This window comes from Mastacembelus armatus, chromosome 19 (genome assembly GCF_900324485.2).
Source record: "Mastacembelus armatus chromosome 19, fMasArm1.2, whole genome shotgun sequence".
NCBI classification, from domain to species: domain Eukaryota; kingdom Metazoa; phylum Chordata; class Actinopteri; order Synbranchiformes; family Mastacembelidae; genus Mastacembelus; species Mastacembelus armatus.
The window spans coordinates 8280575-8301210 of NC_046651.1; the positions used below are offsets into that span (position 1 = coordinate 8280575).

Below are 20636 nucleotides of genomic sequence, written 5' to 3' on the forward strand. Positions count from 1 at the left end.
CTGATTTTTTAAATATTATTTCAACACATTATATTTGTGCTCAAAGCATCTGTGTAGCTATACATGAGAATACTGTAAACCTAGTCTATGTCAGCACTAGACACTGCACAAACAGTAAAATGACAATGTAAATACTTTACTGTAGTGTTCACATTTTGCGTTTTGGGTGGATTCTTAGACAACATGATACTTTCTTCAAGTGGCTTTTTCCATCTAAAATGGATCACGCAGTACTGTACCTTTTTATTTTGGTCCTCATTTACTTTTTCAAGTACAATCCCTCTTGTGGAGTTTCTCTTGTCTTTGGATGTGCCTATACTTCCCACGTTTGGACACATATGATAATGAAGGACTAAAATTCAGTCTCTTCTTTCGTTTCCTCTCATTTGGTCACATAGTCCAGAAGTGCAGGTTCAGATGTTGGGGCTCCAGAACATGTATAGGTGGCCCTGTAGGGCCTATGTGTAATGGCCCATGTGAGGACCTGAACCCAGGCAGGGGTGGATTGGGGGTGGATAGGATGTAGTCAATGCTAAACTTGATCTCTGACTCTGGTTTTCCCTGCTGGGTGGAGTTAGGTGTAAGGTGGTTTTGCTGGGGTTCTGGCCTCGGCCTGTCAGGGTTCAAAGGGCAGAGGGTGGAGTCGGGTTCGGGGCGCTGAGCTGCGGCTGTGTGCTGGTTACTGTGGCTCTCCAAAGGATGGAAAGGAGTTTCTCCTGAATCACGGAAGCCGATTTTGATGTTCCTCCTGCGTCGGCGCCTCCGAAAGTTGCCGTTTTCAAACAGGTCAAGCATGGATTCACAGCCTGTGGCAAAAGTCCAGTAGTTCCCCTTTCCCTTCTCATTGCCCTCTGTCCGAGGAACCTGGGGACATATAGAAAATATTCCATGATAAAAAAATGTTTAGACAATCAATAATACTAAGATGAATAAAAAAGAAAATATGCTATTATTTATGGAGAAAACTATAGTACCATTATTATTTATGGAGAAAACTATAGTACCATTAGTATTAGAACAGTTATATAAAAAAAAATTAAAAGGTCATCAAAACAAATGATTTACATTAGGAACAAACAGACCATATTAAGGCGATATCAGTGTCTTGTGTGTCTTTACCTTGATGAAGCAGCTGTTCAGGGACAGGTTGTGTCTGATGGAGTTCTGCCACGCTCTCTGGTTTGATCTGTAGTAAGGAAATCTCTTCATGATGAACTCGTAGATGCCCGACAGAGTGACCCGCTGCTCGGGGCTCTGCTGGATAGCCATGGCTATCAGGGCGATGTAGCTGACACCCACATAAGACAAAAAGAAAAAAGACATAAGCTACTACATTACAAAAATGCTTAAGCTTTTGTGTTTACCTGTCTCCCCAGGTCCTACAGTAAAACTTTTTTTTTTTTTTTGGAAACATGTATGTCATGTATTACGCTGACAAAACAAAAAAAGTGAACATCCAAAGGGAATATTAGGGTCAAATAATGAAAACAGGAGGTTTTTGATATAATTCAGAACGTCACTTTAGTTTAAACATCGGACGCCAGTAGAATATTAAAATAATAAAATAATTCATGTCAAAAATCACTGAAATATTAAGAGGATAATAATTTTAACATGAAAAAACAAAAACATTCTACTACATAGTGCACCTTTGATGGGAAATAAGAGTAAATGCTGTGGTTATTATGATTTAATGAATTTACATATGTGCACAAAATGTCCCAGATATTGACTGTGATATTTTTTTCTTTTGTTTTCTGATGAGATTTGATGAAATAATGAAAAAAAAAATCATATAAAAACAGTTCAGGGCCAACTATTAGATAAAATGACTTTATAATTACTTAAAATTAAATATATTTGTTTATACTAGTAGATAAATTGGTATAAAACAGTCATTACATGTATTTTTTAAAAGAAAGAAAAAATGAGTTCAAAATTCGACATACCTGTACGCAGGTCTGCACATTTTCTTCTCTTCGTCGGTGCTTGAAGAAGGGTATCCGTCTCCATCGTAGTTAAAACAGTTGAAGGGGTAGTGAGAGTTATCAAACATGTCTGTACTTTGAGGAGTCAGATGTGTGATCCAAAATGTTTGGCTCCTCAGACTGTCCCGGCCAAAGCCCAGCAGCAACACCCTGTCCTGCTGCTCTGCTCCGCCACCATGCTCTGCTCAGCCAGCTGACACTCACTGTGAGCTCTGCTGATGACGGCTGCCCCTCCAGCCCCCCTCTCCCCTCCTGTCCCAGCTGCAGGACTCAGGACCACCTCTCCAAGCTCCTTGAAAATCTGGCCTCTGTGTTGTGCTATGTGAGTGTTTTTCGCCATTAAGAGGAATTTCATATTTCAAATCTTTGTATTTTTTTTAGTATTTTTTTTATTTTGGTGCTTTTTTTTTTTTGTAAAAAACAATGAACAGAACATTTAAACTTGTCTACTATATATCATCTCTGAAAAGATCCTATTATAAGCATGTTTCAAGCAATAGGGGGGGGTACATCAGAAAAATTCTCTTTTAATGTTAAACGTTAACAGAGAGGGAAATAATCATTCTAAAAATGTTTAATAAAGTTGAATATTGATTCAAATATTGTAGGTGCGTTTGTGCAGTTTATCATTATCATTATCATTATCATTATCTTGGTGTTGCAACCACATCTATACCTGAGAGTTTTGAGTAAATGTGAAATAGTAAATAGGAAGTGGTTAAGGGTAGAGCCAGTGGGCTTCAGCACATCAAAATTGCTCCAGGCTACGTACAATGGCTGTGCAGTCTTACTTGTATTTTCAGCAGCACACAACAACCCTGGGCTGTGCTGGCCCCTGTCGAGCGATGAATGTGGGTTCCCACATTAGGTCCAAATCAGACGAAGTCTTTGAAAAATTTTGCCACCAATTTAGCATAAGGATTAGTAAGCTTAAGTAAAATCTGTAGAGTTTTCATTTTACATGAAATTGTATAAAATGTCCATCGTCATGGATTAATTACGACCTTTAAAGTCACCTCTGTCGTTCATTGGTGCTTTGCGGCAGATAGATTTCTTGTCCATAGAATGGGTCAAGCACAAAGATGTTTGACTGCCCATAATGCAGTTTGGTAGCATCCCGTCCTGCATGAACCTGGAGGGAGTGTGCTGGACATACTGCTCCTCTCCTCCTCCTCCTCCTCCTCCTCCTCCTCCTCCTCCTCCAGTAGGATTCTGGGTGGTCCCAGGGCCTTGTAGACTGCCTTCGTGTTTTATTTAGCTTCTTTTTATAGCCTAATCTCTCTAACTGTACTAAAACAGCTATCCCCAAACCAACAAACAAGATCCTTTGCATCTTTGTTTTCTTTTTCTCTCTGTTAACTCTTAGGGGTGTGTGTGTGTCCATTCTGGCAGACATTTGGCCAACAACGGGAAGTTTTGTAGATGCTATCTATAATGCTCTATAATGGCCATAAATTGTTTCCGTGTCTATGAAACAGGGGGATGTGTATTTTGAAGGGCTCTTAATGGGGCAATTGGAGGTCTCCCGTGAGGCGACAGAGGCCGGGAAAACAGCCTGAGGTCTGCCAGGCCTCTGTGTGTGGCCCCGCTGGTGAGCCTAGCAGCCTATAGGCACTATATCGTTGCGACACAGAGACATTAAAGCAATGCTCTGTTTATTTCTGGTAATGAGGCAGCTAAAAGGTCAGTGCTGGACTCAATTTTCGGTGCCGGCCCAGTTTTTAAGTGGCTTCATAAAACGCTGTAGTACAACTTGAAGCACTGAAAGGACTCTGTCATTTTATATATCATATATATATCATTTGTATGATTTTGTTCTTCTCATTAGCTGTGGTTTTGAAGTACAGGTCAGCTAAATCCCATGATGCTGGGTGTAACAGGGCCGGAGCTACCACAGAGGACAATGAGGTCACATCCTTCTGTTTTTATTTATTTATGTTCTGAGTCTGGGGGTTGAATTTGCTAAAACATTTTAGATACAGTTTTCTTCCATTTTTGTTGACCTGTCACAATGTTTGGTGGATGAACTGGATTCATCAGTATTTTTAAAGTAATTTCTTTTACTCTGATTAGGGAACCCCAGGGCAAAACATTTGCCAATGTTCATGATTAAAAATGAACACACCTTTACGCACCTTTTATTTGATACGTTTTGGTAAAATCCTTTTTGTAGATATTTACCTGAAATAAATTAAACGTTCCCAATTAATGCTTCTGCACACCCAGTTTTGTTCAGTTATCTGGACATTACTGCAGTAGGTTGTAAATAGGACCCAAAGAGAGAAGCAGTGTGGGGAGAAGAGGAGGTCACCGTATCAGGTTGGTTTGAACTCAGATCTGATAAGCACCTCACAGCTCACTCCCATGACGAAGCTTCCTCTGGCGTCCTGTCTGCGGCCGGCCGCTGCGATTACAGCCCTTAGTTCTTCTCTGGTCACTCTGTGTCCCTCTGATGGTTGTCTCAGACACCACTTCCTCCAGTCGTAGCTCTGTCTGCCCACGCACACGTGTGTGTGTGTGTGTGTGTGTGTGAGTGTGTGTGTACATACATGCATGGATTTATGTAAACCAACCAAGTAGCTTTTCCGGGGGCTGTTCTGTGAGGAAAGGTTATCAAAACACAACAGTGTGCTGGGAACTGTAAACATGCTTATGCACAGAGCTGGGACTGAGGGCCATTTTCTTTTGCGCTGTTCTGTGCAGCCATCCTCACTGCCACCATCCCCTGTCAAATCACACTGGGAGATATGTGGAGTTCTACTTTGCAAACCTGCAGAACAGGTCAGAATGACATTGGATATTTGTTACAAGTTGATTAGTAGCACAGAAACCTAAACGCTGCTACCTAAGATATGTTAATTCAAGTCTTTGCCACCACAGTATTACAGTATGTGCACTTTCCTACACTCCAGTATGCACACATGTAGCGCGAATAAGCCAGAGCCTTCACTTGTGTCAGTCTGTTTCACAAATCACTGTGTTCATCTAATATACTGGGAATATAGTGCGTTATTTTGAATCTAATTTTGGGTGTTGGTTGATTATTGATTATTAATATAAAATGTTTTTCTCTTTCCCCCTAAATCACCCACCCATACACACCGATACTCCTTGTCCACCACAGCTGCCACCTGAGTATTACAAACATTTATTTATTTTTTATTTTACATTGGCAGCTCCACATGGATGTTCTAGAAACATCCCAAAGAGACAGAACACAAAACTGCGAGCGGAACGAAGGAGACACCTCTTCCTAGTCTGTCACACCAGAGGACCAAGCCCTGCTGAGTCCTGCAGAACGGTTGCTGACGCAGGACTTCAGACTGCAGACATGAGGAGGGGGAATCCTACAGTGTTAGAGGAGTGCTACAAAGGAATGGAAGTAAACCATTATATTTTCAGTGTGCTATTGCTTCTTTTGGACCTAAAACTTCATAACCTGAGTGTCACCAAGTATCATAAGGAATTATTTTAACCATATGACATATCAAGGCAGTTTTTCATGATGGACCTATATACTAAGACATAATTTTCATAATATAATAAACTAAGACATGATTTTTGCAACATACTATAGTGACGCAAAACTTTCCTCACATATTAAATTTTGATACCATACTGACACATCAGTTTCACAGTAATATTTTACCAAGACATAATTTTACCTCAAATTATAAGAAGGCTTAATAGTTGCGTAATTTTAACCATGTGGTATAATGAGGCAAAATTTTGATATCACACTATAATGAGGTATATTTTCTGACCTTCTGCTACCAACAATTTCAAAATTACCTTATTTTTTCTTAAAATGGTACATCTTCTTAATCATTTGGTTAGTTGTCAGTGTTCATTTGTGAATAGAATATGGGTTTATGAGATTTGCAAATCATTTTGCATAGCATCCCAACTATTTTGGATTTGGAGTTGTATATTGCCTTAACTGAGCGCAATCTAAATTCTATATGTTAGTTTTTATACTTTAGGCTTCGTACCAAGTGGATTTCAAATGGATGATTCTCTACCTGAAGGTAATAAAACATTTAATGAGGTAGTTTTACCACATTTAAGTCCCTCTGTGTGGATGCCTCCTATAAAAAGACTGAGAGCTTCATACACACACCTGACTTGATGGATTTTAAATAAAAATGAACATTTCACAATATTGTATATTCTGGGTAGCTGCTTAAAATGTCAGTTTTCCTGTGATAAAATGTAATTTAATTTGTATTGTTCACAACCACATGCTGTACATTCAAATTCAGTCCAATACAACAGCAGTCTGAGAGCTTTAGACAGGTATTAGTTTCTGTACACCGTAAAGTAAGACGAGTTTATACTGTAATAAACTATGTGTAACATGTATTTAATGCCCCTCTTTAATCCCGGTTAAATTATGAGGTACATGACACATTTAATACTCATGTTGTAAATATTAAGTAAATGAAGTCATTGTTGCTCACCACTACCTAGATGTGTACCCTACTCCTGAAGAAAACACAGCAGTACTAGAGTCATTTGCCCATTTTGTTTTATTGCACTTTTACCATGATGCAAAGAATTCAAAACCAAAAATCCACAGAAACAATGAGTTGAATTAAAAAAAAAAAAGAAGCATTTTCACCTTATGAACACATCATCTAAAAGTTTCTCCGTGGATCCACCCATACGTCCATACACGCTGTACTGACCTGACACAGGACTGTGGAAACTTATGGAATACATGAAGTCAATACACACATATATGTAGACTTCTGTGTCTTACCTATAGCTTGTACCCAGGAGGAGTTAAACCCTTTCTGCTATGAAACCAAACATTCAAGTATTTCTATCATTGCACAGGCACTAGATTTTTCCTACTGTATATATTAACTTTCAGCCAGTGACTGAATTGTTGACACCAACAGTTAAGCTATCAGCTGTTGATGCTGAATGAAATATACATCCTGAAAAATAATCTCTCCACAACAGCAACATCTGGACATCAAATATATTACAAAGAAACAATAATATAAAACTATTAGTGTCACATTTGGCTTTTGGTACCATTAATCTAACCTCATATCTGTTGCACTGAAAGAAAGAAAACAGAAACAGTAGTTGGATTAAATGTTGTAAACACAGGCGCAGACACCCATTTGAATCTAACCAATACTTATGGTGGCTATAAACCAATTCACTAGCAGGCATGTTATGTGGAATGGGGTGAAATATGTAGACGGTGGATTTTACTGAGCGTTAAAGACCTGGCAGCTGCTTTTTGCACAAGCTCAGTTCGCCCTCTTATGGATAAATGAAGAAATACATCTCTGTGATGTAAATCCAATAGTTGTCTTTAACAGAAAAAAAAATGGTTACTGTTAGCTAATGTTACTGATTAGGATTCATCTGAAACAATAAATATGAATTTTAATAAATACTCTTTTATGGGAACAATTACCAAATCCGGGAGTAAACCTGCACTCCAATCAAATATTTCCATCCCTAATACCAAGAATAGAAGCTGAAACAGAAATAAAATACAAAAGACACTATGCAATAAAACATTTTGCAGCAAAACTCAAAAATACCCCATCATTTTGATAATTAAGACAACAGGAAGTCAACTCTCACCTCCGCTTCCGCTGTGAATGTTCAGCTGAAACACCAACATGTAGAAACACAGACTTCAGCTTGTGAAGATAGGAGAGGGAGGAAAGAGGGGGATTCTTCACAAGTCCCTCAGAATTCACTGAATTCAAAAAAGGGTCCAGAACAAGACAGAGAGAAGGCGTCTCTTGCAAGACTTTCATGGTTTGGTAGTGCTGCGGTGGGTCAGTGGGTGTTCGGGGTAAGCTGGGGTGATACTATCCTACACTAGAGTCAGGAGTGGATATTTTAAGGAGTCTAGGTGATGTGCCGTTGCCCCAGATCTGTGCGGACGTCTTCAACATCACCTGTGTCTCAAACATCAAGTCCATTCCTATCCAGCAGGTTTCCATTTCCAAACAGCTTATATCTACCTCAGACATTTCGGCTTCGCTGTTTATTTCAGCAAGTAACCAAGCCCTCTGAGAAATTCAGTACAGATGGAGCTCATCTGTGTTCAGTTTAGGTCAGTTTTAAGAGAAACACTGGATCTGGTCCAGTCTCCTATCTCCAAGAACTCAGTCCTATCCAGCTAGCAGCACCTGCAGACAGCTACCTCCGTCCTGGGCCGTTGTGAGGGTGGTCTGACCCTTGGTCCCCCTGGAGGTCGTCCTCTACTACGTAACTGTAGCCCTCCTTTTCAATGCACTCTGTCAAAACATTCAGCACCTAGAGACAGCGCCACAAGATGAGAGGTTTCATTATCTGTGGTCACAGTCAGAGGTCAAATGCGGTCAGAGTGCAGCCTCTCATGACTGCACATTAAATATGAAACTGCTGCCGACAGCTAAGCTTAGACTGCAAACAGGGAAAAAGCTTTTCTGTTCATAGGGAACAAAACAGGCTTATCAGCACCTCTAAAGCTCACTAATTCACAGTATAGCTTTTTATTTTTTAATCTGAACACAAAGTGAAGTGTAAAACACTTGGAGGTCCTGGTAAGTGGACTTTGTTACCTTTAGACACTTTAGACAGAGCTGGGGAAGCTGTTTCACTGTTTCCAGTCTTTTTGCTAAGTTAAACTAACTGACTGCTGGCTCTCAGGCTTAACAGATATATTTAACTTGCAGCCAGAAAGTGTTAAAACATGTTTCCCAGTGTCATCATTTTGGTCTTTAAATGTCAGCAAGTAGTAAAAAGTATGTTAGAATTTCCCTGAAGCCCAGTACAGGGTTTCAGAATGTTGTTTGTTCCAACTAAGAGCCAGTCTAAAGGAATTTGGTTTAGTACCACAGGGGTCTAATGTTGCAGACTTCAAACTGGTTAATCAACTAAATTTGTCTGCTGTAACGATTAAATTAAAAGAGAGGAAGCTGAACACTGCACAGGCACACCGTTTAAAATGAGCATGAAGTACTGACCTGGCGTAGTCGTCGGTCCATGGCTTCCAGGTGGGGCTGGATGAGGATGGGACTGAGACGGTCCCTCACCAGGGATTCTGCCATGAGCGTGGACAGCTTGTATTCTTCCTTAGCCAGCAGCTGCAGACGCAAGTGGGTCGACTTCCTTACCCTGCAGAAAGACAGCAGCCAGGGAGACGAGTCGATACGCAGTTGCTGCAAGCACTCTTATGTCCATGCACCTGAAAAACACTAAGAACTAAGAGGACCTTACCTGCAGCACTGGGACAGTGGCACCAGAATAGACGTCTCATCATGGGAGTGTTTTCCAAAGCTAGAATGAAGAACAGAAAGTGGTGACTGACTGGTATTTCATTTCATTTGCTCTGCGTTGTTGTGCAACCTGCTGTTTGCCTGTAACTTCTGTTGTGCTATGGTTTTGATTAGTGTGGTTGCTGTTCATCAGCTTCTGCTGCCTTGTTATCATAATTTATTCTGTGCCTGTTGTAATGTTGATATATTGTTACATTGCAGAATTTGAGGCAGTTTATGGCATTTTCATAAATAAATGCATACATTTGCAATTGAATGAGCTATTGATCAATTTAGACTTGCTCTGACTTAAACACAACCTATATAAGCATCTAATGTCTGTATAGTACAAACTCTTACTAAAATGTCAAAATGCTCACTATTATACACACTGACCAATTGCACATGAACTCATTATAATGGCATATACAGCTTATGAGTTCCATATATAATGCATTAAAGTGTTTTACAGCCCCCACTCACTCTTGTTTTGGCCGTGACTCAGCCAGTACATAACACATTTATACGTATTATGTGGACGAGCACATACACTACAGCTGAACCTGCTAGTAGATGTGGAGAGGTGCCGAATTCTGAATGACAAGTTAAAAAGCACCTCCAGCAGTGGCTTACCCTCTGCCATTGTCCAGATGGATGATGAAGGTCTCATTTCCAAATTTTTCAAACGTCTCATAATGGTGGCGATCCATGTTTCCTGCGTTTGAATATATGTAAATAATTCACCAATAAACAAACAAAAAAAAGAGTCAATCTGTGTTAATGTGTGTACTGTGTGGCTGCTTATACATTAGAAAGCACATACACCACTAATTAGTGGTGCAGTGTTTGTGTCCCTCTGAAGCACGAGACATTCCAACTTACCCATGAGGAAGTCAAAGATGGTCATGTCCATGACGTCCAGCAGCCGTGTCCCACTATCGTAAGGTGGAGTCTGTTTGACCTCCTCGCAGTAGTCCGGATCCACTTCCCATCTGGAGAGTTTAAAATATCACACAAACTTCTAGTTTATATTTTGAATCTATCAAAATTTATCTGCTCTGCAAAAACATGGTCAAAATTCAATAACAATAGTTTCCCATGTCTGTTCCTATTTATTCTTGAGCTGAGAGGATTTGGGGAAACCAAGCTGTGTATTTTATCATTACAGGGCTGCAATAAGTGCTGGCGTGAAAAGATGTGTAAAGTTTATTTGGACACATGAAGCACTAAGTATATTACACACCACAGATCTCTTTGCTCAGCTCTTATAGCTTTCTGCTACTGGCAACTGACAACAAGTGTAATAATGATCCTGTGAGAGCTGGATCTACAGGACTCTATGTTTAGTGCCCCAGTGTCTGTGTCGTTCAATGAATGCAGAGCTGTCTCAGTGCGGAATCGATCTCTTACTCAGCCTTCTTGCGTTTGTGGTAGGAACGTCTCCACGGGTTCCTCCAGGTCTTGCGTTTGGCTAGAGCCAAGTCTGGGAGGAAGGCAGCCAGGGATCCTTCGATCTGGTCCGGTTTGCCGCACAGAGCGTGCTCGGTGGAGCAGTAGTATGAACACTCTCCATAGAAACAAACGTTGTTGGCTGAAAATTGCGAAAGAGAACACCGATTGTCGTGGCTGCTTTGTTAAAACCTTATTAATGACAATAAAGTTATTTATTTATACACCTATTATTGTACTCAGTGTTACATCATTTAAAAGTGACTACACCCTCTTTTTCCTTTTTTAAATGCCCACTGTATTTAAAACCCAACTTTTTCAAGATTAAAATTACCTGGGGACATTCAATGACTTGTAGTAATTGTCAGTAATTGTAATCCTGTGAGAATTTTCCATGTGTATAATATGTGGAGTAAAAGTTGCATAGCTAATTAACTGTCGTGCTTTGGCACAAGCTCAAGTCCCCTGATAATACTAATCTCATGCAAATGAATATCCCAGTAATTCAGGTCACAGAACTAGCTTTGCTCTACATTATGAAACTGTTCACTTTTGCTGGGTTTGAACTTTTTGCATGTTGAGGAAATTACTGAGCACTGAACTGAGGAGAGTTTATTATTATTTTATGTTTGTCACAGAAATTCCCCCTTTTTTACAGTGCGAGTACACTGGAAGAAAAAAGAACACAACTGAAATTTGTGCAGAATTTTAATCAAATTCGTGGGTGTAGTAAACTCAATCTCAGGGCATCTTGGTTTAAGTTTTACACTTCTAGATACATCTGTGTACCTGGTGAAATGAAAAAGGTCCTCCACAGCTTCTTGTCTCGTGTCACATCTCGGATCTCCTTTGTCATGTTGACCAGCCTGCCGGCCACAGGGGGGACACGGCGAAAGTCCAGGATCCTACAGGACAGACACACACACACACACACCCACACACACACACACACACACACACACACACACACACACAGGGTTATATTCCGCTTTCAGTTTTTCAAACACACACCTCATGGAGCCAATTGAAGTACCTTTCACCTGAATGTGGCAAAAATCACTCCCTCATCAAATCTGTTTACAAATCATAGAAAACATACACTTCTTATAAGTCCAGAACTTCCCTTTAAAGTTTTTTAAAGACATCCAGTAGGAGTTAAGTATACTTTCATGACCACACTGAAAAGAGGAACTGCTACAGACTAACTTGCTGTATTTTTAATGGTGACAGTTCTCTGATATGTAAACTACTAAAGGGAGACCCTCTAAAATAAAGAAATGAAGATATAAATGTAGTCTTTCCAAAATTATGCACTAAAAACCAACGTGGAACAAACCACCAACACACCAACGTGGAACAAACTTATGGCACTGTAGGAATAAATCTGAACATGGAGCAGAGGCCACATAAGAACAGGTGTAATTCAATATCTTCACCAGCAGGGGGCACTGTGATATAAGTGATGAACCACACGGTGGAAAAACCTGCAAGCAGTTTTTATGTGGCTGTGATGCTTTAACATATTTTTCACTTACACATGCACACACTCACACACACAAATACAATGTCCTGATATCCTTTGAGATATCTTGGGAACCTTGTGATACCAGTCTTGGATATTTGGTCTTTGCATCATCTCGTTGGAAACGTAACGTCTATGTTTTATGTTTGTGGTATGGAGAGAGAAAGGTTTAATAAAGCTGTCTTGTGCTGAAAGATGGCGTGGCTTCCTTCCTGTGTGCGTGCCGCCCGCACAGCTTATGCATGTCTAGCCCTCCTGTTGTCAATACCACTCAGCTACAACATCAGCATGGGCTCTTTAAAAATTGATACCCTTGGAAACACTTAATGGCCACAGCCTGAGGGCAGACAGACATAGAATAAGAGATACAGACTTAAAATGGAGGCCAGGGAATAAGAAAAGTAACAGCAAGACATTCAAAAACCAGGTGCAGAAAGGGAGAAAAAGAAAAAAAGAGAGAGTAGCAGCAGTGGCAGGTGGAGTGAGACAGATGCACACAGGACGAAGCATTGTACAGCACTGTTTGGCCTGCTGGGCCTGGGCCTGCTGCCATGCAAAAGGAAACAATGTCCGTCATCAGTCACGCGGCCTTTCTTCCAATTGATGGATTGCCCCCCGTCCCGACAAACCTTATTCCCACAGTAGGCATTTTAAACGTGTGTTATATTCAGGCCTATGAGACCTGAAAGTGCTTTGCATCAGACAACAGTGGGGATCATCATTTCACTTAGTCCCAGCTGAAGACTGTGTAAGACCCCAGTGGGTCTCATGAAATTGGAGCTATATGGTTTAGTGTTTTAAGGTCATATTGGGCCTTGTCTTGTCTTTGTATCTGCTGACTACCTAATGCAGCAATACCAAGTGCTCTTCCCATTTAAATCCAATCAAATAATTAATGACCCTTAAAGCAGTCTATCCTATATAAGAAAAGACAGTGTTTCTCTGTGGGCATGTGTGCTCACGCAGGGGCTGCTTTAAAAGAGCCTGTGTGTGTCTGTGAGCCCCCTGGGAGGCAGTGTAGCCTAAGCCTCTGCACCAGCAGCTTCAGCAGCTCTGTAGTCAGGCTCTAATTTAGAACAGACAAAATAAGGAAAAAAAATAAAGTGCTGCTTTTGGCAAACCCTGCCTGGTTTATATTTAGAATGGGCACAGGGCCTTTCATGCCTTTGGTTTCCTCCGCTTCCCTTTAACCCACACATATGCCAGGAGTGTGTGAGTGTGTGAGTGTGTGTGTGTGTGTGTGTGTGTGTGTGTGTGTGTGTGTGTGAGGACCAGATGTGTAGCAGCCTGGTGTAGAGAGCTGCTGCTAATGCAATAGTTGCTCAACAGTGGTGTTGTGCCTGAAGGAAAAGCAGATTGAACATCACTGTGTGTGTATGTGGGCGAATAGGTGAGTGTGTGTGTGTGTATGACCTCAGTGTCACCCTGTGTCACCAGCATTCACGCTACAACACAATCCCTCTGCTCATGATAACATACAGTACACAGTGACGTCAGCTTGACTTTAATAGCAATGCCGGTGCTAAACTAATGGCTTTCTCTGGTCGATCAGAGAGCCTCATGAGGTTTTCTCTTTTCATTAAAGTCTCTCCAGCAGGCAGGAGGGCAGGCCAGCCATAAAGTGTTAGCCTTGTAAAGGCAGTGAAGTCAGAGAGCGTGGTGGTTAGCTAACCAAGGAGGCTGCACTCATTGTTCAGTCAGATGCTAGCTGCGGGAGGGCGGCATTCATTCTCTCTGACTCATGGCCTCTCAGAGCTCACAGCCTCCACCGAACGGACCCGGCTCACACCGCTCACTGTGTTTGAAAAAAAGAACGCGGCTTTCTGAGGGACGGCAACGGTGAAAAGGAGAAGCAGATGTACAAATAAGCACACAGAAAGCGTGGAGAAAGTGGAGGACATGGAAGGTATTGATGCACAGAAGAAAAATGGTTATGCCTGCAGCTGTGCATGATACACAGACACACATACACTGTATCGGTATTGCTGCACTTGGGGGGACCTTAAAAACACCTTTCTTAAAGGTTCATAGTAAAATTGTTTTGCCCCCCCCCCCCCCCCTTTTTTTCCCCCTCCTCCCAGGTGGATAATGAGCTGACACGAGGAGAGGCTAATTAGCAGTCAGGGAGGAACAAAAACCTGCAGGATGTTGGCCCTCACGGATGGAAAGAAGTAGATTGAAGAACATTAGCTTTTTCCTCTCCTTAATTAAAAATGATTCCAGCAACGGGGCCATTTCTGGAGGTTTGTGACTGATATTTTAAAGGACAAAGCAAATCTTTTCCAGTGTTTTTATTTATTTATTTTTTTTACTAATTTCATACAGAGGCTAAAACCAACAATGAATATTCTGTACTCACTGTAATGTTTGTGAATCCAGAACCTAGTTTAGCCCACAGCAGGGATGTGTGGCCAAGACAGATTACTGTGTGTCAATGTGATGTCTCGAATACAATATACAGCACACACACACCCACACACACACACACACACATAGAGTCTGTGAGTGTTGTGATGATCCAGCTGTTGTGACCTACCTGTCCAGATGAAAGGCAGCTATCTCGGCATTGTGTCTTTCAAAGTCCGAGAAATAGAAGAAGTCTGGAGGAGTCTCCTGCTCCCGGGTCTGCCTGCAGGGGCACAAGAGAACAGGTTTAGAGCTGAGGTGCAATTGCCATGCAAAGTCTGTACACATCTGCATTCAGCAAAAGGCTCAGTGTCAAGCTGTCGAGGAAACATTAAATTAGAGTTTCAAAGGACGGTTAGTAAACCAATTATTTTCTCAATTAATCAAAGCAGCTATAAAATGTCTGAAGAGATCCTAGAAGCCAAAAGACATCTTTACCTCTCCTGTGTGACCAACAGTCCACAGGATAAATATGCTCAGTGTACTTGCATTAAAAAAAAAAAAAAAAAGAAATTACTCTACACCTTTTTCCACCTGCCTTAAATCATTAATCACTTAATTTTCCTGCTTTTTTTTTTCCTGGGTCCAGCTTATCATTTAATGAAGTGATGTAAGACATTAGGGTCTGGTTTCGCAAAACAACTCAGTGTAGTGAGAGTAGTGAGAGTAGTAGTGTAGTAGTAGTAGTAGTAGTAGTGTGTGTATTCCTGGGTACAGCATATTATACACTGACTCTGGTGGATTAGGACTCAGGCCAGTCCGTGTGTTGTTTAAGTGTCTTTAGCACAAAGATGTTTCAGGCCAGTGTGTGATAAAACACACACCTAATACTGTGTACAGCATTTCGTGAGCAATAACCAATACACAGTCAACCAGTGTCCTCGTCTCACAAAAGAGGCTCTCGACTGAATTACTGTGGGCGTTTTGTGGGGCAACCAGGAGAGTCGGGACAATTCAAGGTCAAAGACTTCCTCCTGAAGCATCCACTCCTGTTCTCAATTCGTACCTATTTCTGTCTGGCTCTGATCCTTCCCCAGAAAACTGCTTTCCACACACATTCTGCCTTAAAGCTCTTACTGGAGGGAGAAAGAGGCTCTTAAAGGCTTAAATCCCAGAGCTGATGGAACATGGGCCAGGACGGGGCAGGACAGACAGGACGGCCGGGGTAAAAAAGGCAAAGTCAAAGGAAGTGGAGGTGAAAAGACTCCTGGGTATTGAAAATATGCAAATGTCTTTGATAAATACAAGAAAACAGCACAGTCCACCATCAACTCTACAGAAAAACTGCATATTTGAGTTATTCTTCCTTCTATACAAACTGCCTTCTCTTTGCTTTTTTATTGACAGTAAATACTTTCCAGGAAGGCAGCTGAGTGCAATGATTGGGACTGCAGCCTCTGCCATTTCTGCTTCAGCTAGTTGAGGGAGGATGAGAAGAATGGAAACTATCTTGGCAGCTTCTCTTTCTCTCCTTCTCTCTCTACTCCCTCAGGATGCCTCTCGCTGTTTATTTCGCTCAAAATCCTCTATCTCACCTCCTCGGCTTCTCCTTCTTCCCTCATGCAGAACTGTTTTCCCTGCTTTTTTTTTTTTCTGTGCATCCACAGCTTAATACTTTATATCTGTCTGCCTCACTCTCTTTCCCTCTCTCCATTCCATCTCTCGCTCTCTTCCTCAGCTGGCTGGCTAATTGTAACTCCACAGCTGTGTGGCTGACATATGCACCAGCCATTAACTAACCCAACATGGAGCCCTGCAATACACTCATCCGCTAAAAATTCTTTAATTTCTTTCTCTTTTTATCGCCCTCGTCCCAATTTTTCTCCCTCCTCTATCTCCCTGCGAGCTGCAGATGGGTGGCCAAGTTTGACCAAAGTAAGCAGAAACGTAAGATAAGAATGAGAGATTTTATATTCAAATAGCTTTGAATATGGTTCTGAGGTAATCAAAAAAAAAAAAAAAAGATATACTATGATCATCTTTAGACTATTATCTTTGTGGTATATCATGGTAATTTATATGTTCTTTTTCTCAGTCTCTTTCCTCCCTCTCTTCCTCTGTCTCCTGCTCATCACTCACTTCTGAGCGGCCGTTGAGGTTCTGCCTGTAAAGGCCGGGTGATTATATCACTCCCTTCTTCTCGACAGCCTTGCTTCAGGGACGCAGCGCTCGCTCTAGATCAAGCAAAAACAATACTGACTTTGAAAGCAGAGAGCGGTGTCTATTTACGCTGTCGCCGCTCAGCCCAGTAACACACACAGCGTCGCTCAGTCCAGCATGTGGAGTGACGGATTTATTGGTGGGCATGGTTGCGAAAAGTCAGATCCTGGATTTAGGAAGTCTCAGGTAACAGTGTGAGGTCAAGGATTAAAACTGCAATGTAATGAAATCAGAAACTGATTTTAAAGGCAATATGTTTAAGATGCTCTCCATTCTCTTTCAATAAACTTTTTGTTTTGTTTTGTTTTGGTCAGCTGAAAATATCTAGTTGATTGCAACTTTTTGACAAATACCCTCCATAAAGCAAATACTAGCAGCCGGTTAACTGGCTAAACTTATGTTCATGACAAAAACTACCTACCAGCACCACTAAAACCTAAACACATGTACTTTAATTTACTTTTAAAGAGGTAGAACTATGATCTATCTCTGCATGAGTGCATGTAAATCTGTAAAAAACCACAACTGAGATTTGGGGGAGATATACATATCAGCAAAATGGCAGAGCATTAAGAAAATACATTCATGTGAAACAATCCGTAGACTTTTGAGCATGAAGGATGTAGACCTAATAGGAGGAGAGACAAATCGTCCGATGGTGGACTCCAACTTTCCGTGCTGACCGTGCAGGAGCATACTCAGAGATTTCTTGGATGATAAGCATGAGGAAATAGTCTAGTGAAATGATTCATGAGCATTCAGCCTTGAAAAAAAATCCACAAGCATTCTTCACATAGTCCTACTGCACTGCTCTCTCTAAAGGGAAAGATACAGATACATCCCGACGACGTGTGGAAGTGAGCAATAATATGAGTGAACAGCATGTGAATACAAGCATGTGTCTGCATTGGAGACCAATTTCTCTGCCTGTGGCCCAGCATTAAGATGTGGCTGCACTGACGCTCTCCGCTCATTGAATGCCAACCAGGAAGCAGGAAGGCTGGATAATTACCGTGATCCACATCCAATTCAAATGCCAATAAAGTTATTTAGAGCATGGCATGACCTCCCCACTGCCTGGGAGAGAGGACAAGAAAAAAGAGGAAAGAGAGGAAGAAGTAAAGTCAGGAAAGAAGATCAATGTGACAAAGGCCCTGCAGTTAAACAGGGATAAATAGGGGTCAAACTACAGTAGATGTCTCTTAGTGTTCTCTGAACTAACAAATATGCATCTGTTAGGCATTATACTATATTATGTCTGAATCTTTTAACACCAGCACCTGTGTTCCGGCAAATCTGAGCATGTTTTATCATCTAACCATAAGGGGCATGTTGTGGAGGAAGCCGTGCCATCAATAAGGCAGAGGAAACATACATAAATGCATGAACACATAATAAAGTCTATAAATGTTTGAGTACCCAGTATGCACTAAGCTCAGAGGAAACACAGAGGAGGGCAAAGATGTTGGTTGCTCAAGAACTACTTGTCCCTTTCACTTTGGACTGCCTCATTGAGCATAGCCTTTGGAATATTTACAAAATCCACAGAGGAGTAATGATGAATGATAAGTAGATACCTTGCAGCAAGCCGACAGAAGATGCAAACATTTCTCAGTAAAGCATAGTAGCACCGCAATAGCAAATTGTTTTAAGTGGGATTTGTTGGCGCCACTATAGCCGCCTGTCTACACCGACATCAGACCCTTTATCATCTGCAGCAGGTGAGACACATAGCTGAGCATGCCCAGTGTGACCCTGGCCCCACTGTAAACACATAGTTTACACTGGGTGGTCAGACAGTTTCTTGGCTCCGCTCTCCGTTCTGTGGGGCCCCAACAGCCAGCGGGTCAGCAGAGGTCTACAGCAGCAAACACACAGTGGTGTGAGAATATAAAGGTGAATGAGAGCATTGGATCTGGAAAATCGACCTGTGCATACTATACACAGCTGACCTCTGCAACACCAGCAGGAGAGAGAGATTGAGGAAGGGGGGAAAAATAAGGAAGAAGCATTTCCTTTTGCCCTGTTATTGACATCAAGTCAGAAAAGTGTATTTCGCCTCATGCTGCAAAATAAAACACACTCGTCAGATTCAATGTGTTTGTTTGTCACATTCAGTGAACGCAGCAACAAGAGATTAGTATAGTTAAAGCTGAGTTTTAGGTCATTTGTCCCGTTGACTTTAAAACCACCATCAACCTGTAGTATTAGTTTGCAGTTTGCTGATAAGATTCTTTTCACACAATTAAAGGCGTACCCCAGCACTTCAGTATTTAGCATAATTATGGCCAATGATAAAACTGAACAGGGCACAGATTTTTAAAAGAATAGTCAAAATTGAAGGCTTTTTTTATGGTTACTTGCAAACATCAGTGTTGGTTGGAAAGTTTCCCATAATGCAAAATTATGCAAGTTGCCTGTGTTTATATTTCATACTACACATATTTAACAAAATCCTAAACAAAATGTAAAAATCCCCTACCTCTATATTACCCAACAAATAAAATTTCAGTTGTGCAAAACCTTTTTTTTTTGCTCTTTTTAGACCGTGGTGCTGCATCTGAGTGGGTGTAAGTCACTTTAAAGAATCCAAAGGTTGTGACAGGTCAAACATACTATGCACAAAGCCTTTCTTCCACAAAAATGAATATACATATTTTTCTCATGGTCCAACCTGCTGATTCTTAAACTCCTGTAAATTCCTGTATCTTCCCAAGTTATTCAGTTTTATCTGAAACTTATCTGGGTTATATAAATGAAACACCATGTCAAAATGTTGGCTCCTTTAACTTTGCAATAACAGTGATTTTTTTTATAAAAGTCATGTAAAGGGCCCACTGTGTCATGGTGCATTTAGGTATGGCACAGAGAGGTTGTTTGATCTAGTTTCAAAGTCAAAGTCCTAATCGATCACTCTAACCCTACAGCTATGGTTGTAGGCCACAGCATACAGGGGAAGCAGGAGGAATAAAAAAAAAAAGTATAAAATATGAAAGGACAAGGGCATCTTCCAGCCCCAGTGGGTTCCACCAAAGGGCTGACTCCACACACTTGTCACACATCATCCGTCAAACCCACGGGCATGCCATGGTGTGTACACACACACACACATTATACACAAACATGCAGAACCATACTGTACTGTACATGCACACACACACACACACACACACACACACATGTACAGGGAGGAGGTAACAAGTTTGAAAGCATTTTTTAAAACCTCAAGGGTGAGGGTGTGCTGTGAGGAGGCAGGTAAGCCTCAAATGCATGAGAGGGTAAGATAGCGAATCCCATCCGTGGGTCAAAAAAAAAAGAAAAAAGGCCACCATCACCACCATGGGGACGCTGGAGATGAGAGGAGGCGGTACACTGTTGTATCTCAAGCGTAATGTGTATGAAGTCTGACCTTTTGTGCAATGACATTTGATAAATTGAGAAAAAAGCTTTTCAGAAGCATAAGAGACGGGCGTACCTGTGTGTTTGCATCTGACGATATGTGTTGCTGTTTATTGCGGTTTGCTGCTATAACCCTCCGCTGTAATCTTATGTCTGCGACGAGGTCTTGGTGCTCAAATGGGAAGCTGTGACAGGTTATTTTGTATGAGTAACTGCTTGTAGGTGGTAAATAGAGATGACATTTGGTGTATGTAAGTGGAAGGATATACGGGCAAAGGAAGAGGAATAGAGTGAAGGAAGGAAAAAAACGCACAAATAAAAGAAGTGAAGAAGGGAGGGAAGAAAGATGGAAGGAAGAAAGAAAGGAATGAAATACAAACAAGGAAAGAAAGAACACCAGAAGGAAGAACAGAATGAAAGAAGAACAAAAAGAAG

The 20636-nt window shown here is 41.2% G+C and overlaps 2 protein-coding genes across 2 annotated transcripts in view; both read right to left on the reverse strand.

Annotated features, from left to right (window-relative positions):
- Positions 1-390: 390 nt before the first annotated feature.
- On the reverse strand, positions 391-2056 carry foxl3 (forkhead box L3). Its single transcript, XM_026316424.1, has 3 exons — positions 1950-2056; positions 1120-1288; positions 391-864 (listed from the first exon to the last, which is right to left on the reverse strand). The coding sequence occupies exons 1-3, from the start codon at positions 2054-2056 to the stop codon at positions 391-393; spliced, it is 750 nt and encodes a 249-aa protein (XP_026172209.1).
- A 4445-nt stretch (positions 2057-6501) lies between these two features.
- fam20cb (FAM20C golgi associated secretory pathway kinase b) overlaps positions 6502-20636 on the reverse strand; it is a 46274-nt gene continuing 32139 nt past the window's right edge. Inside the window, exons 4-11 of the mRNA XM_026316240.1 lie at positions 14773-14865; positions 11504-11619; positions 10676-10856; positions 10148-10257; positions 9899-9980; positions 9228-9287; positions 8975-9125; positions 6502-8282 (exon numbers count right to left, since the gene is read on the reverse strand). Of these exons, the coding sequence (XP_026172025.1) occupies positions 8166-8282; positions 8975-9125; positions 9228-9287; positions 9899-9980; positions 10148-10257; positions 10676-10856; positions 11504-11619; positions 14773-14865 (910 nt within the window). The 3' untranslated portion in view covers positions 6502-8165. The remainder of the gene's footprint in view (positions 8283-8974; positions 9126-9227; positions 9288-9898; positions 9981-10147; positions 10258-10675; positions 10857-11503; positions 11620-14772; positions 14866-20636) is intronic.

Bases quoted from the DNA above. Each gene is read 5' to 3' on its own strand.
- foxl3 (XM_026316424.1), bottom strand. From the start codon at position 2,056: ATGTTTGATAACTCTCACTACCCCTTCAACTGTTTTAACTACGATGGA. The intron at 1,289-1,949 runs GTATGTCGAATT...TGTGGGTGTCAG, and splicing joins ATGTGCAGACCTGCGTACAG to CTACATCGCCCTGATAGCCA. The intron at 865-1,119 runs GTAAAGACACAC...ATATGTCCCCAG, and splicing joins TGAACAGCTGCTTCATCAAG to GTTCCTCGGACAGAGGGCAA.